This window comes from Ursus arctos, unplaced genomic scaffold, assembly GCF_023065955.2.
Source record: "Ursus arctos isolate Adak ecotype North America unplaced genomic scaffold, UrsArc2.0 scaffold_23, whole genome shotgun sequence".
Classification (NCBI taxonomy): Eukaryota; Metazoa; Chordata; class Mammalia; order Carnivora; family Ursidae; genus Ursus; species Ursus arctos.
This window is the reverse complement of record NW_026622908.1, coordinates 12,843,409-12,859,388: the sequence shown is the minus strand read 5'-3', so window position 1 is coordinate 12,859,388 and position 15,980 is coordinate 12,843,409. Positions and strand designations below refer to the sequence as shown.

General features: G+C 37.4%; 1 protein-coding gene across 3 annotated transcripts in view; it reads right to left on the bottom strand.

The window, feature by feature from the left end:
• Nucleotides 1-1,055: 1,055 nt before the first annotated feature.
• The window catches only part of LOC113265101 (zinc finger protein 133-like), a 50,699-nt gene continuing 35,774 nt past the window's right edge, over nucleotides 1,056-15,980 (bottom strand). For 2 of the 3 annotated variants that reach the window (XM_044389044.3, XM_044389045.3), the window contains exons 2-3: nucleotides 10,556-10,666; nucleotides 1,056-6,901 (exon numbers count right to left, since the gene is read on the bottom strand). In XM_044389044.3, coding sequence (XP_044244979.2) covers nucleotides 3,983-5,899 — 1,917 coding nt within the window. In that variant the 5' untranslated portion in view covers nucleotides 5,900-6,901; nucleotides 10,556-10,666 and the 3' untranslated portion in view covers nucleotides 1,056-3,982. The remainder of the gene's footprint in view (nucleotides 6,902-10,555; nucleotides 10,667-15,980) is intronic. The other variant, XM_044389046.3, reaches the window with a different exon arrangement.

Here is a 15,980-nt window from a genome sequence, read left to right as displayed (position 1 = left end):
GACCTACTCAGTTTCTTCTTAACTACGGGAGAACAATTAAATAGGGTATAGCAGAAGAAAAAGGGTATTTTTTAAAAGGACTGCTTACCATAATCCTAGTTTACATATTGTCATTTAATCTTACTGATGGTGCAGATGAGAAAATGAAGCTTTTAGAGGTACCCAATGTTTTTCAAGTTCATGGAGCAAATTTAAGGGTAGAGCCAGAGTGTGAACCCAGGTGATCCCTATGACTCTTTTCATTACATTTTGCAGGGTGATCTTTACTATTACAACAGTTTGTCTGTATTTGCCAAGATTACAGCATAGAAACAGCAATTGTGATTTAGCTACTTGGGTGTAAGAAGGTGAGGGAAGTAGGAGGTACTTGAATCCATCAATATCCAAATCTATCGGAAGGGCAGCTTGCTTTAATCATTCTGCATATTTTTCTGTGGCCTTCCTACTATTGTATATCACAGCTGACACTTTGAAGTTGACAGAAGATCTTGTCCCCCAACCCAGATTTAACATATGGGAAATCCATAGAAATGTTTCTCTGAGGACCAAATGTCTAGAAAGAAACTCCTCTATCTAGACTCCTTCTGCTTGTGCTGGAGGAGACTCCAGAGAGAAAAGTCTGACAAGGAGATATTGTGGACAAACTTACTACCTACTTCTCATGTCACAGTTCCAGATTGACACCACCCATGGCTCTCTTTCACATTTTGTTTTTAATTCCACACATTAGACTCATAAAGCAATATGTATTTGAGCTTAAGAAGATATCCTAGAAAGGTCCAAGATTACACAAATTGAATTATAATATAAAACTTATAGGAATAAATCCTTATGCACTTGCTGCTCATTTTGCTCTGAACTTTTCCAAAGGAAGTATTCCTAATAACAATCTTGTACGAAATCATAGGTTTTGTGGTTGGAGTGTGTGTGTATGAGTGTTTGTGTGTGTGAAATGACAAGTAAAATCCTTTCAATTTTAAAAAGGTTTATTTGAGATATAAAAGAAATAATAAACTCATCTAACATAAGCTCATACTGTCTGCCAAAAGGGGAAAACAGATAAATTTTAATAACCCAAAACTGTTAAGTGTTGTTTCATACTAACACAATGAACTGAAGTTGATTCATATCATTCTCTGATGTCAAAGAATACGAGAAAAAGAACACAAATCATCACTTTCCAAAACACCTTCATCATACTATATTCATTGCAGGGTCGCTTTCCATAAGAAACACTAATCATTCCCTGGAAATTTCACCCATTTTAATCCCAACACTAAGTGGATCACATCTGGCCAGTCCATTGTTATTACACCACATTTAATATGGGAATACTGATTAATGAAAATAACCCAACCAGGAAAATATATGACTTTTAATGGTTATTGCTCCTTTGAAATTGAGTTGCAAAAACTGAGAAGTTATATTTACTGAATTAGGGGACGGGGTTGGTCTAAATGCAATAGACATAGAAACAGAGTAAAAGAAAGGGCGACAGTGAGAAAGGGACAGAGAAAGAGACCGAAGATTCTTGCTCACCTAGAAAAGGATATAAGTTTTCAAACATTTATTTATGAAAAAGAAAACTACTTGGGCAGATGCCTTAAGAGAAAGCAAATATCCTGTTTAAAATTTGGAAATAAAAACAATTCTAAATAAGGATCACAGAAGCAGATCTGCTTCCCAAGCAAATGGCAGAGTTGAGAGGAGCAGTATAATTTTTAGAGTCCAAAATATGAAAAACAAATTTTAAATGTAGTACTTCTTAATAATATGGTTGACTAGATCAGGGTTTATTGACTGGTTTTCCTAGTTGTAAAGAATGAGTCGATGAATAACTTTCAAAGCAATGGCTCCCTTCAATGTTATTTCTGGGTTTATTTAAATCATTCGTTTGAATCTTTATGAAAGTTATTTCAGAAAGAAATGGAAGGAAAATGGCAGTTAATTTTATTGCTTTGGCAGGCATGGAAAAAAATCAGATATTGCATATTTCAATATTAGTATTCATATCTGGTTCTTTTTTTAGTTTTGCTTTTCCTTTTTGAAATATCCTGCCAATTTACTTCTAAACTCTTTAAAGTAGTTATAATAATTGATTTAAAGCCATGGCTGTGATTTCCAATAACTAGGTGACTTGTTGGTCTGCTTCTATCCTTTTTCTTTGAGTAAGGTCACATTTTTCTATTTTATTCCATATTTGGTCATTTTTTATTATATTCAGAACACTGTGTATTTTTAAACAATGCTGGAGACTAATGTATGGATACTTCACAAAGAATGCAAGTCCTTTCTTTTATCTGGCAGGTAGGATTACGAGCTAATTTTTCTAATTTCTTCAGGAGTTGAGTTATTCTGGGCTGTGTCACAAGTGCAATTCTAACAGCGATTATTCCAACCACCAACCAACCCACCATCCCAGAAGCATCCTTCCTTCCTTTCTTTCCTACTCTTTCTTCCTTCCTTCTCTTCCTTCTCTTCCTTCGCCATCTCTTCCTTCTCTCCCTCCCTTTCTTCCTTCTTACCTTCTTTCCTTCCTTCTCTTCGTTCCTTCCTTTCTTTCCTTCTCTTTTTCCTTCCTTCCATCCTTTTTTTTCTTTTTTGCTTATGTTTTTACTTTGATAAAATACCAAAAAGAGGAAAATTGCAAGAAGAATATAAGGCACTGTTGTATACCCTTTAAGTGGATTTACCATTGTTTCATACTTGTTCCACTTATGTCCCTTTTCTCCCTCCCTCTGTCTGTCTGCCTGTCTGTCTTGCTCCCTTCCCCACTCCTGGAAAATATATTTATATTGTTTATATGCATTTTGTTTTTTAAGAACATTTCAGATCATTTTTTTCTGAACAATTTGTGCATAAGTTGACGTCATTATCTTTTTAACTCTAAACACTCACTTGTGTATTTTCAAAGCAAAGATGACTTCCATGACTACAGTACGCTGTGCTTATCATTGATTTAACATTGATTAAGCAATATTGTCCAGTCCATAGTCTTTCGTGACTATATTTTTTAAAGTCCATGATCCGATCCTCTATCAAGCATTGCGTGGCCATGTCTCCATAGTCTCCTGTAATCTGCAACCGTTTGTCAGCCTTTTTGTGTTTTTCCTGGCTTTGATATTTTTAAAAAGGACAGGACAGTTGTTTTGTAAAATACTACTTAATTTAAGTTTATTTAATAATTTCTCATGACAAGACTTAAGTAACAGCTTTTTTTGGCAGAAATAGGTCTTAAAAACGACATGTTATCTTTATCAATGAATCCTGTTAGGAGGCTTATGATGGCACTCTGTCTCAATGTTAGTGGTTAACTTTGTTAGGTGATGTAGGCCGAGTTTCTTCATTGTAAAGTTACCATTCTCTCCTCGTGATTGTGTGAGTTGGAGTCTTCTGAAAAAGAGGTTGGGATTCGGTGTGTTAAGAGGCTATTGGGAAAGCCATATTTGAGAAAACAAATGGAAAGAGTCAGAGAAGGCAGGGAGAGGCATCAGATCTGGATTGAAGGAGAGAGGGGTGGATGGAGGTCTGGGCAGGAGACTCAGCTGCAGGAGAGTGTAAGAAATTTTCCTCTGAGCCAACGATGGGGATCTGGGAGCCAAAGTTAGCCTTAGAGGGATCCAAGTCTTACAGCGTAGGAGACTTCTGTTGTGGGAGGCAGTCCTGTGCATCATGACGTTTAGCAGTGTCCTTGGCCTCAATCCACCACACGCCAGAAGCAACCTCCCAGTTGTGACAGTAAGAAAACGTCTCTAGATTTCACCAGCTATCACCTAGGCAGGGGATAAAATTGCTTCTAATTGAAAACCATTGTTTTACACAGGTAGGTCTTCTCCTGTCGTCTGATGAAAGTTAGTATCTCTGAAGTCCCACCCTTTGCACACATGAGATTTCTCCTAAAGTTCTCTCTTCTTGCATGTTGAGGTATGATTTGTGATTTATTACTGAAGCCTTGCTTACACTCCTTGCGCATAAAGGTTCTTTACAACAGATGTGTCCTCTGGTGTCTAATAAGGAGTGATTTCAGCCTAAAGCCTTCCCCACACTTACTGCAAATATAAGGTTTTTCCCTTGAGTGTGTTCTCTGATGTGTGCTGAGAGTTGCCTTATCACTAAAGCCCCGCTCACACTCCCTGCATACAAAAGGCTTCTCCCCAGAATGTGTCCTCTGATGTCTTATGAGAGCTGACTTCTGGCTAAAGCCTCTCCCACACTCCCTGCACACAAAGGGCTTCTCCCTTGAGTGGGCCATCTTGTGCCTGACTAGATTTGCTTTCTGGCTAAAGGCTTGCCCACACTCAGTGCAAACGTAAGCCTTCTCCCCAGAGTGTGTCCTCTGATGACTGATGAGGTGTGACTTCTGTCTAAAGCCTCGCCCACATTCCCCGCACAAAAAAGGCTTCTCTCCTGAGTGCGTCCTCTGATGTGCAACAAGGGTTGACTTATGCCTAAAGCCTCGCCCACATTCTTGGCACACATAAGGCTTCTCACCCGAGTGTGTCCTCTGGTGTGTCATGAGAGCTGACTTAACACTAAACCCTCGGCCACACTCTGCACACATATAGGGGTTCTCTCCTGAGTGTGTCCTCTGGTGTGTGGTAAGGTTTGACTTATCACTAAAGCCTCGTCCACACTCCCGACACACAAAAGGCTTCTCTCCTGAGTGTGTCCTCTTGTGTTTTATGAGGTAAGATTTCTGACTAAAGCTCCGGCCACATTCAGTGCACAAATGAGGATTCTCCCCTGAATGGATCCTCTGATGTTTGCTGAGAGTTGATTTGTCTCTAAAAAGCCTCCCACAATCCCTGCACACATGAGGCTTTTCCCATGAGTGTGTCCTCTGGTGTGTGATAAGGTTTGACTTATCCCGAAAGCGCCGCCCACACTCCCGGCACACAAAGGGCTTCTCCCCTGAGTGTGTCCTCAGGTGTCTGATGAGGGTCGACTTCTGGCTGAAGCTTCGTCCACACTCCTCACATGCAAAAGGCCTCTCCCCAGAGTGTGCCATCTTGTGTGTGACTAGGTTTGACTTCTGGCTGAAGGCTTGCCCACACTCGGTGCAGAAGTAAGGCTTCTCCCCGGTATGTGATCTCTTGTGTGTGATGAGAGCTGATTTATAGCTGAAGCTTCGACCGCACTCACTGCAAATATAAGGCTTTCCTCCTGAGTGGGTCCTCTGATGAACAAAGAGGGCTGATTTCTGGCTAAAGCCTAGCCCGCAATTTCCACAGTTCACTACTTCAAATCCTGAGAGATCTACCCACTTTAGTACTTCGTCTGTTTCTAAACGGTTTGCCTTCTCAGCCGAGCTGAGCTTTATTTCCACCACTGCCTTGCCTTCCCTCAAGCTTATTAGCTGTCCATCAGGTGGGCTGAAGAAAGCTCTGGAGGTAAACCTCCCCTTTGTCCTCTCAAACAATGATTTGGAGCCCTCTTCTCTGCCTTCATCTTTCACTTGGTCGTTGCGGAAGCTTTCATAAGAAAGTGGTGGCTGCTGCTTCTGGTATGCCGGGCGGAGAGCACCTGCTAGCAAGCCCGGGCAGATGGGAAGGCAGTGATCGTGTAGCACGTGCTGGCATAACTGCCGACTGCAGAAGTCCAGAGCAGAGGAGGAATCACGCTGAATTTCTGGCTTTGCATCTGCCGAACAGGGGCTGGGCAGATGTTTGCTCTCCTCTCTCCAGGGTTCTTCCCCCTGCTCTAGCGAAATGACAAGTGTTGGCTTGGGAAATGGAATTCCCAGGGAGACCAAGTTGCTGTAGTTTTCCAGCATCACACACCTGTACAGCAGCCTCTGAGCGTGGCTCAACAGCCGCCACTCTTCCCGGGTGAAGACCACAGCTACATCATGGAATGACACAAGGGCTGGGTCACTCCTGGCTGAGAGCCCCGAGGCCATTTTTCTGGTCTCCCGAGTGGTCTCCCTGAAGAAAGGTGAGGTCTTCTCTCTGCTCACCTCCAGCTCCTGTGCAGTAGCTACCCCCTGGGCAGAGTCTACGTGTCTGTGTAGCTCCTGGATGTGGGGACTTGTCACTGACAGAGAGGCTAAAGCTGGTGGGGACACAGTTGCAATGTCTGCCCCACGGCAGATACAACAACTGTAAGTGATGACTCCGACATCACCTATCTTTCTTTTAGAAGTTTTATAATTTTAGCTTTTACATTAAGGATATGATCTATCGCAAATTCATTACTGTGTTTGGCGTATAATAGAGATCAGTTCTTTTTTTTTTTTTTTTTCCATATGGAAAGGAAGTTTTCCCAACATTTCTTAAAGAGACTCTCTTTTCCCTTGTAAGTGCATTGGCATGTTCGTTGAAACCAAGGGGTTATATAAGTATAGGTCTAATTCTTGACTCTAGTCTGATCTCTGTTATATTCTGTCAGCTTTCGATGGTGTCTGTACTTGAGCTGGAAGACTTGGCTGCACTTTCAGATAGGCTTGCTTCGTTACTGGTTTCAATTCCACAAAGTTCTGGAATCCAGTCATTTAGAGAATAGCCAAAACTGGGTGACTTCTCTTTACTTACCAGGTCTTTATCCACTGTTTTTTATTGTCAAGGTTGGGGTGGGGAAAGAGGCACAATTGCCCAGCTGAGCTGGGGTTCCTCCAACCTACAGTCCATTCCAACTAGCTCTTGGCATCCTCAGTCCTCCCGCGGTACTCTGAATCCAAACCTGGCATTGACCCCCAGAAAGAAGTAGCTACTTCTCTCTCCTCTTCTCTGAAGGGTTTGTTTCTTTATAAAATTCAGTTCGTTTAGCTTCTTTCAAACCTCCACTCTTCTCTACTTCATAGAAAAATATGATTTTTATATATTTTTTGTCTGTTTTTCTTGTTGTTACCATTGGAACAAAACTCTTTCTCTTCTTTTACAGTCTAACTGACAGCAAAGTATTCCTGGTGGGGAAAAATTAGAGAGATTAGAATTGTTTATGAGGAAAATAAAAAAAGAACTCACATTTTGAATCTTTTGTGCTACCAATTTTTTTTTCTTCTTATCATAGTTATCATAAACTGGCTACTTTTTTGTCTTCAGCCATTGAGATTTACTCATAAGCCTTTAGAACTATCTAATATTTAATTTTAGTGACATTATTCTAGGATCAAATGTCAAAGTTTTACCTTGCTTTTGTGATAGGGGGATAAAATGGAATCATAGAGGTCCGTGTAACAATCAAAAGAACAGGAGCCACCTTAGCAATTTTTTCTCCTCTTATTTTTATTTGGACATTGAATATGCTTTCCAAAAAGGTCTTCTCAATGACCCTTGAGAAAATGCTTTTCGGCAGAGACTGAGGAATACAAGAGGTCAGACGTTTGTTCATTATCTCACAATTAAAAGGAGCAGCATATGTATCATTTAATTAAGAAAGAGAACGGTGACTATGACATTATGAAGTGCAGAAATAAGATGATTTTTTTTTAAGTAAGCTAAAGAAATCATCCCTGTTGGTTTAAGTGACACAGTGAGGCTTGAAATGAGGACCCAAGAAGCTGAGAGCAGTAACATTTAATTTGGGTCTGGCACTGGCTGTTGATTCCCAAGTAAGCCTTGGTCTTGGATTCTGGCTGGTAGCATTTGGACAAGTCCAGTTAAAAACAGCTTCACTAAATGTACGGATTGTTTGAAACTGTTTTTGTTTTATTTAAGACAGCATTCACTATGGTGTTCCTACAGTCTTTCAAGGCATGTAAGAAAAGTGAATAGACAATCTGAAGGAAGAAAAGAATCTTCTTGTGTGCTTTCCCTGTGTTTCGCTTATTTATCCAGGTTTACGCCCCACCCCCCCAGCAATGTTTCAGCATTCAGACTACACAGGGAGAGTATCTGAGCAGCAGCACTCTTCACACAGAGGGGCATGATTAAATGATAATAATAATGGTTAATAATAAGAATGATAATAATAAAAGAGATTTCTTTACGTTTCATGTAGAGGCCAGCTTGTAGGCATTCAAATACAAGCAAAGATCATCCAAGAACCTAAATGTAGAATTCTCTATGGGTAATATGAAATGATATAATGCATTTTCTCAGCATTTGAGCCTCAGAATTGATACACATTCAGCCTAAAGCAAGATGATTCTCAAAATACCAGTGTTACTTAAGCTACAAGTAGGAAGAGGGAAATAAAGAGAATTCTATGATCCATTAAGTTTGAAAATGATTTGGCCAATCCATTTATACTTGTTTCTTAATTAAAAATTTTCTCAGATATTTCAATATGTCTAAATTCATTGTCAAGCACCAAGATAGAGACATAGAATATAGTGTTTCTGAAACTTATTTGATGAGGAAATTCCTTTCCCAAGAATATCTTATGAGACATTTGTTCTAAAAAACGTGCTTCAAAAAAAAAATTGGCCTAATTTCAACAAAACTTATGTTGTCGTTTTTGTTTGTTTGGGTTTTTGTTTTGTTTTGTTTTGTTTTTGGTCTTTGTTTTGCTTTTTTCAAAGAACTGCTTTTTTCAAAGAACTGCAAAGATCTGGAGTTCCTTTTATCCAAAAATAAAATAAATATGTCCAAAAGGAAATGCTTTATTGCATTCATAGCCCTTTGAAAATTTTTATGGAAATTGAATCATTTATTTTATAAGAAGAAACCAGAGGAACTCAAGATATATGGAAAAAAGTGTATGATATAGCATTCATAAAAGATTGGTCTTTGTCCTCGGTTAGTGTTCAAGGGAAGTAAATTACTAAATAGTGGCCCTTTTTTCCCGTATTTTCAAAGTGCAACATGCTTCATAACCTTATCATTATCAGGATGTTTTGAGGTAGTGTTGTGTTGTGAGTGTTATTGATGTATATGCGTGTACGTGTACGTGTATGTGTGTGTGTGTGTGTTTTGCATTTTAGAACATCTGGTGAAACTAAACAGTGAGTTCCATAAGGGAAAAGACCAGCTGTTACCATTTTTGTTTTTCAGACCTATGACTGTTCCTATAAAACAAAGAGAAGGTTTGAAATAAACCGATTCATGTAACTAAACCACTTCATCTAAGTCCTTTTCAAATCGGTATCTTTTGCATTCCACAGATCATTTCCTATAACATGTAACAATAAATATTTATTAAGTGTATAATATGGTGATATAGGCTACATGCTAAGGATTCTTCTATTTCCACTGCCCATTAATCAAGGAGCTCAAAAAATTGGAGCACAATTTATTTCCTAGTATGGAGGTAGTTTGAGCTTAATAACTTTAATTAAGAGACCTAACAGCTGTGAAGAAGCTACTACTGCAGTAGCATTTAGGTTACTGAGGGCTCTCTGCTTGATCAAGAGAAGTTAAGGCATTCATTCACCCTTAACCACCTGGTGAGCAAATATCAGAGGTGTAATTAGAGAATGGATCGAGACTAGTGCTTTTCTTTCCAGGTGAACAATAATAAATGAATGTCAATTTCAGCAAAGGCTTAGGGATTAAATATAAAGAGCTTGTGAATATCTCAGGTACTGGAGGACCTCTGAATGTCACACCCAAATTTCAGCCAGGGGACTGCGGTGGTCAGTGGTGGGGGCATGAATAAAAGGCAAGACCATGCGGGAAATGGGGGAGAGGGAGAGAGTGGAAGAAGGTTAAGTTAGATCAAATAGCAACAGAGTAAAAGTGAAAGAAACTAAAGGAGTGAAATAAGGGTTCATAATCTCTTAATAGTGCATTGGCAAAAGAATGAAGTTTAATAATATTTAAGAATAAGTCATAGCGATCCTGGACAATGATCTTGGCAACACTAGTACACAGTACCTTCTATGTAAAATCTGTCATTCTAAGTTTTCTATAAAAATAATACTGTGTGTGTGTGCGTATGTGTGTATTTAAAATATGACATAGATTTTATCATGTTCCTCATCTGAGGAATGAGGCACTGACATGCTAAGGTTAAGTCATTTCCCAAAGTCTCAGGGCAAAAGACAGAACCAACACGAGACAGAAGTTAAACTCATTGATAAGGCACAGGAAGATTAGCAGAGAATGAGGACAAAGGAGAAGTGGAAACAGAAAGGGCAAAGTTCCCTCCGACTTACCAAGTCACGAGAAGCTGTTCTCAACATGGAAGTGTCTAACATAGCAAATTCTGCAAATGTAGGAAATACTGGGGGAAAGTGTTAGCCACTTCAAATATATATACTTAAAACTGCATATCAGGGGGAAAAAAGAGCTAAGGATTCAAACATAGCAATCTAGTTCCAGCATCTGAGCCCTCATTAGTATGATCCTCTATCTCTCTGAACATAAACCCTCTAATATGGGTCTAGACAACTTTCTAAGAAGAAACTGAGCCCACAGGCAGAGAATGAAGGGACAGAGTAAGCCATTTCCTAACAATTAACTAAGAAATAACAGTTTGTTTGATTATATGCTTGTTTTAATTTTGAACTGATATAGTATTAACCCTGTATCTGTAGGAATAAATAGTCCAGACATAGTGAGTGTCTTTGAATGACGTGTGCTTAAGTATTATTATGCCAAGTATAAAGAAAGGCCAGTGATCAAGGATTGAAGACAGCCAAGAGTTGGCCACAGAGGATTCCATGAAAGCATACCCAGAGCTCTCTTTCACGCCATTACTTCCTTTTGCTTCCTTGGTCAAATCAGAGAAATAGTGGCATATGGTCAGGCTTCTCAGATGCTCTCCTCTGTTCACCACGTGTCAGCTGTAAATACAAGGGAAGGATTTGGATGGTTTCACATATTCCTTTTCTACTTCCTCATAATTAAAGAAATAGGTGGTCTTTATATTACTATCTTGTAAATTCACTGATAAATAAATAAAAAAGACATTTAAATATATATACTTCAGCAGCAGAGTCAGAACTAGAACGGTGAACTCATAGATTATCTGTCTGTTACCCGAGGATGAAAACATAAGTTTTTGCTAGCTCTATGTGATGTATATTATTCTTGAATTTAATATGGAACACAGTACCGAGAGAGAGAGAGAGAGAGAGAGAGAGAAAGCGAGAGAGACAGTACCAACCACATACACTAAATTTTGGTACCTTTAACCAAGTCTTAGAGGAAGGCCTGAGGAAACCAACGTGTATTGAGCTCTTATTACTTACAAGAGTGTAATACATTTTTAAGATTAGGTCAGTTTTTAAATCTACATAAATTTTAAAAATCAGATTGATGAAAATGGAAAAAGGCTTTTGGTTGTTTATCTCTAATTTCTTGAAAATGCTAAAGCCAGAAGTTTACAGTAAAATATCAAATATATCTCCCCATAGACGATAACATCAGTTTATTGGTACCATTCTCTCTCTAATCTGTCTTCTTATAGAAAACAAACTCAGAATTAAAGTGAGCAAAAAGCACACTGATAATTGTGTGGACTGCCAACCTCAGACTTACTTGGAAAAATTGTCAAGAAAAAATATTTTCAAAACTTTCAAATAGGCTACAGTTAGAGTCTGTGAGAAAACCAACATTCTATAAGTTAGTAAGAATCCTGATGAATATTACGTGATGTTTTTTATATGTGTTAGAGAAACACACAATTTACATCCCTCGAATTAAAGCAATCAAGCATAAAGTAGCGGCTTGAACTCAGTAGGACGCACTCCCAGTATGGTTTACGGATGCTAGCAGTCAGATGTGGCTCCTTGTCCTGCTGGTAAAGAGCTGGGTTCAGTAACGGGCAAGTTACTTCACCTCTCTACACATCAGTTCTTCACCAATGAAATGAAGACAATGCTGTATAACATAGTATCTATAGAAAACCATATGGTATTTTACACTTCAATATATTTTAGAGATAGATCTCATCCCAAACAACTACGACAAAAACAAAACAAGCAAAAAAACCCCAAGAAAACCACAAAAGAGCACAAGGAAAATTTTGGAGGTGATGGATATTGTGATTGTGGTGATAGTATATCAGGTGTAAACATCAAGTTATATATATTAAATGTGTGCAATATTTATATCAACTATACCTCAATAAAGCTTTTTAAAAAGGAAAATAAAGTGAGAAACTGCCCAACAATGGTTACTAATATTATTTTATTTTTGTTCTTAAGTATTTTGGTTTTTGGTTTTTAGTGTTTGTTTTTTTTTAAACCCTTGTGTTGAGGACTGACTTTCAATAAATCATATACTTAAGGGTGTTCTTAAGTATTATTAGTGACTCTCTTACCACTTTTATGTAATTTGTGGTTTAATAGTTACAAAACACAAGTCCACTTGTATTTAAAAAAAAAAAAACAATTCTGGGGGAATTAAACCACCTTCCCAAGGTCATGTTCCAGAGCTCATGTGCCTAACTCCCTTACAATAATTCCTCTGGCTATGCAAAGTGAGCTTGGATTCCTGATAGGAATCCCAAGCTACTGAAAGAAGCCGAATCCCAAAATTAAAATAAAATAAATTGGAGTATAATAGCATAGATTAATGTTAAGTACACTTAACTTTCTTTGGAAATGAGGAGGAAATTCTTTTGAATTTAGCCAAACTAAGTGGACACAAAGTTTGGCATTTGCTCACTTCCCATGTTAGGCCATCCTTTCCCTCCTAGATCTTCTTTCTTGAAGATTTCTCTGAGTTCCTGCTCCTGATTTTCAGTACCTGATTCCCCATAGATCCATGTTCTTTTTTTTTTTTTTAAGATTTTATTTATTTATTCGACAGAGATAGAGACAGCCAGCGAGAAAGGGAACACAAGCAGGGGGAGTGGGAGAGGAAGAAGCAGGCTCCCAGGGGAGCAGGGAGCCCGGTGTGGGGCTCGATCCCAGAACGCCAGGATCACGCCCTGAGCCGAAGGCAGACGCTTAACCGCTGTGCCACCCAGGCGCCCCCATAGATCCATGTTCTATACCAGGGTAGATAAAGATGTTAACTGGTATCAGTTGACCTTTTAATAATCAGCTTAGAAATAGCAATCAACACAGACATGTAACCACTAGTGGAGGTTTGAGTTTGAAATACATGGAGATTTTGCAATCTGAAATAACACTTCTTAGATACTCACTTACTCATCCTTGATCCTTTAGCTCTAGAATTCTCTATGCCTGTTTTAAAATCTCACTGTAATACTCCAAAAGACAAAACATGTTTATTGCAAAATATATGAATATATGGATTCCTATCTGGAGACATCCACTGTTAACTCCTTGGTACACTGATTTCTAGATCCTTTGTTGTGAGATTTTGTCCTCTATCCCCTGAGTCATGACAGCTCTTTGCACACTCAAACACAATTATTTTGAGCTTGCCTTTAGTTTTTCTCCACTCAAAATTTAAAAACAAACAAACGCCAAAACAAAAAACCCAACACATTCCTTCTTAACATCAAATGTTTAGAGCCACCCCAATATATCCCAATGTCACTTTGCCAATAAAAGGAATAAGAAATATTTTCTGTGCCTCTGAAAAAATTGTGATGAAGCAAGGTTTTGTATATCTAGCAGTCTCTCTTACTGAGCTTTGTTCGAGCCAGGAGTTCAAAACGAAGGCATAACAAAATAGTTTAAAATGTTGACACATATTAAAAAATTGGATTTTATGTAATTGTTTGACAGATAGCTTCTGTGTAAAAACATAATCAAAATGAGGTTTCTACTTTTACTTTGCTTACCTTATATAAGGCAGTATAATCAATTAGTTGATAAGAATTTATGGTGAATAAATATTTTATCTTTCCTCATTTCAAGATATGGTAAATTGATGACTATTTCTTCTAATGAACACTATCCAATAAAAACAACTTGGAATAAAATAATGTAAGATGGTAGGAAAGTAGAATTAGGGAGGCTCATTAAAATCTGTACATCTTCCAAGTACGTACAGTGTTGAATAATTCATTAGCTGTTTAACATATTTACACACCCTTAAAAACCATACAAACTGATTTTATTACTGGGCTTTGATTTTTTCATTTTCAAAAAGGATTATATATTTTTTCATCTGTGAGGCTCCAAAAGTTTAAATGCAAAGTAATTAACATTGACTTCTTGCTAATTAAATCAGCAGAGGAGATTTAACTGACACTATGCTAGGTTCTCAAATTAAAAGACTGTCTCATTGCATTAAACAGAGTGCATTTATCACAAAGAAACTCTCAGCCTATTTATTTGATATGACAGTTAATGGGTAAGGAAAATGAATCTTCCCAGTGTTGTAGGCAACAAATGCATAGTTGTCTTGCTTCTAATTGTCTGATCTAGAATGTCTGAAGCAAAAAGGAGATATAAACACTATTGTCCTTAAACTGAACCAGAATATAATAAAACCTAAAGTAAGTTTCATTTCAATAAGTTGAGTGGTGCTATTGAACTAAATAAAAAAGAAGATTTTTCAAGTTGTGTGCATAAACATATATAAGCTCTACTCAAACATGATTAAACACCAACAGGATGTATGGTAACTTAAATTATAAAACAGACATAAAATTGAAAAGCTAGGGTATCCTGTGATTCTCTTAAATATCATAAAATATCTCTATCTTAGAAACTCTGTCACCAATTTCTTTTAATACATTCACTTATTAATTTACTTATATTTATTGAACGCCTTTTAATGCCAGCCACTATGCTAAATGCTACATACATGAGTATAAAGAACAGCACATATCTGTTGGCTCAAATTCTTCCTTATAATATACTTTATGGAAAATTTCTGAGAATTTTGAATATGAGTAGAACAGATATGAACTTATGGATATAACTCAGAATCCGTCTCTGTTAGGATGTAAGTCTATTTTGGCTGATATTAAACAATATCAGTGGCTTAAATAAATACCAATAATAGATTTCTAAGCTTAAGTGTTAACATATGCTTGAGAGGTTTCCTAGGGTTTTTTTAAGAATAAAATTAATTAATTTTAGAATTGACCACATTCATTAAAGTATTTTCTTCATATTTTTTAAATACCATAAGTTGATTTTCTAAACTGCCATATTCCTAACATACAACTGAATTATTTTAAAAAGTGATTTTCTTTTTAATTTATTTATCTGCAGTTAGAATATACTTAGCTAACTCACTTTCACATGACTTTGATTTGCTACTGAGTATATTTTATCAATATATCATATAAAATGCCTGGATTTTCAAGCAAGGGCCAAGAAAAAAAACAAATAATCTGCAGTGACCCTGTAATAATTTCAGTATCAACATGATTTAAGGTTTGATCAGAGTCAGGAAGGTGGATTTGTAAGGCGAACAAATCAAATGTTAAAACGAAGCGGTTTGAGTATTTATAATAACTTTGCTCCTATAATTCTGCAGAAATATGTTTCTATGCCCTAGAAAAATGGGGAATGGAAATAGTAATATATCAGCATTGCTATTGTGGTCTTGGACTTCATGCAAGCCCCTAAAATAAATTGTATCTTACAGTAAGAGAGCATATTTCTCTTATTCTTGATATTTCACAATGTTCTCTGACAGTTAAACTAATTCAGTCAAGTAAGGTCAGCCTGGCAAATGGTAAATATTTTACAGGGTTTCAATTATCAGGAGAATAAACTAGAAAAGAAAGAAGCCCTTCACATATCTTTTGTGACCCGTACCATATTTATATAGCATTCCCCAACTGTTCCATTTCCCTGTTGATATACTGACTGATATTTGTGACATTTACCAGATTCACGAGAGTGCTTTACCACATTCCATCCCATTGTATTCCATTTCATTCCATTCCAAGTTTTAGCACATGACTGAGGCCAGAGCAACTAAGGGATGTTTTGTAACATAGATTTGTCCTGGGTTTGATATTAGAAAATCTGCCTTCAAATCTTAACTCTGCCCCTTTATAAATACAGATTTCTGGTTACTACAAAATATATTGCCCCCTTTCTTTTTTATTTATCCATTACCAGAATTCTGATTTTGATGTAGTAGCAAAGTGCTCAGATAAAAAGCTATATTCCCCAGACTTCTTTGCAATTAAAACTGACTAAGCCATATATTTCTGGCTGCTGATACTTCAGTGGAAGTTTTTGGAAGGGGCTTGAGAAAACATCTTAAAAT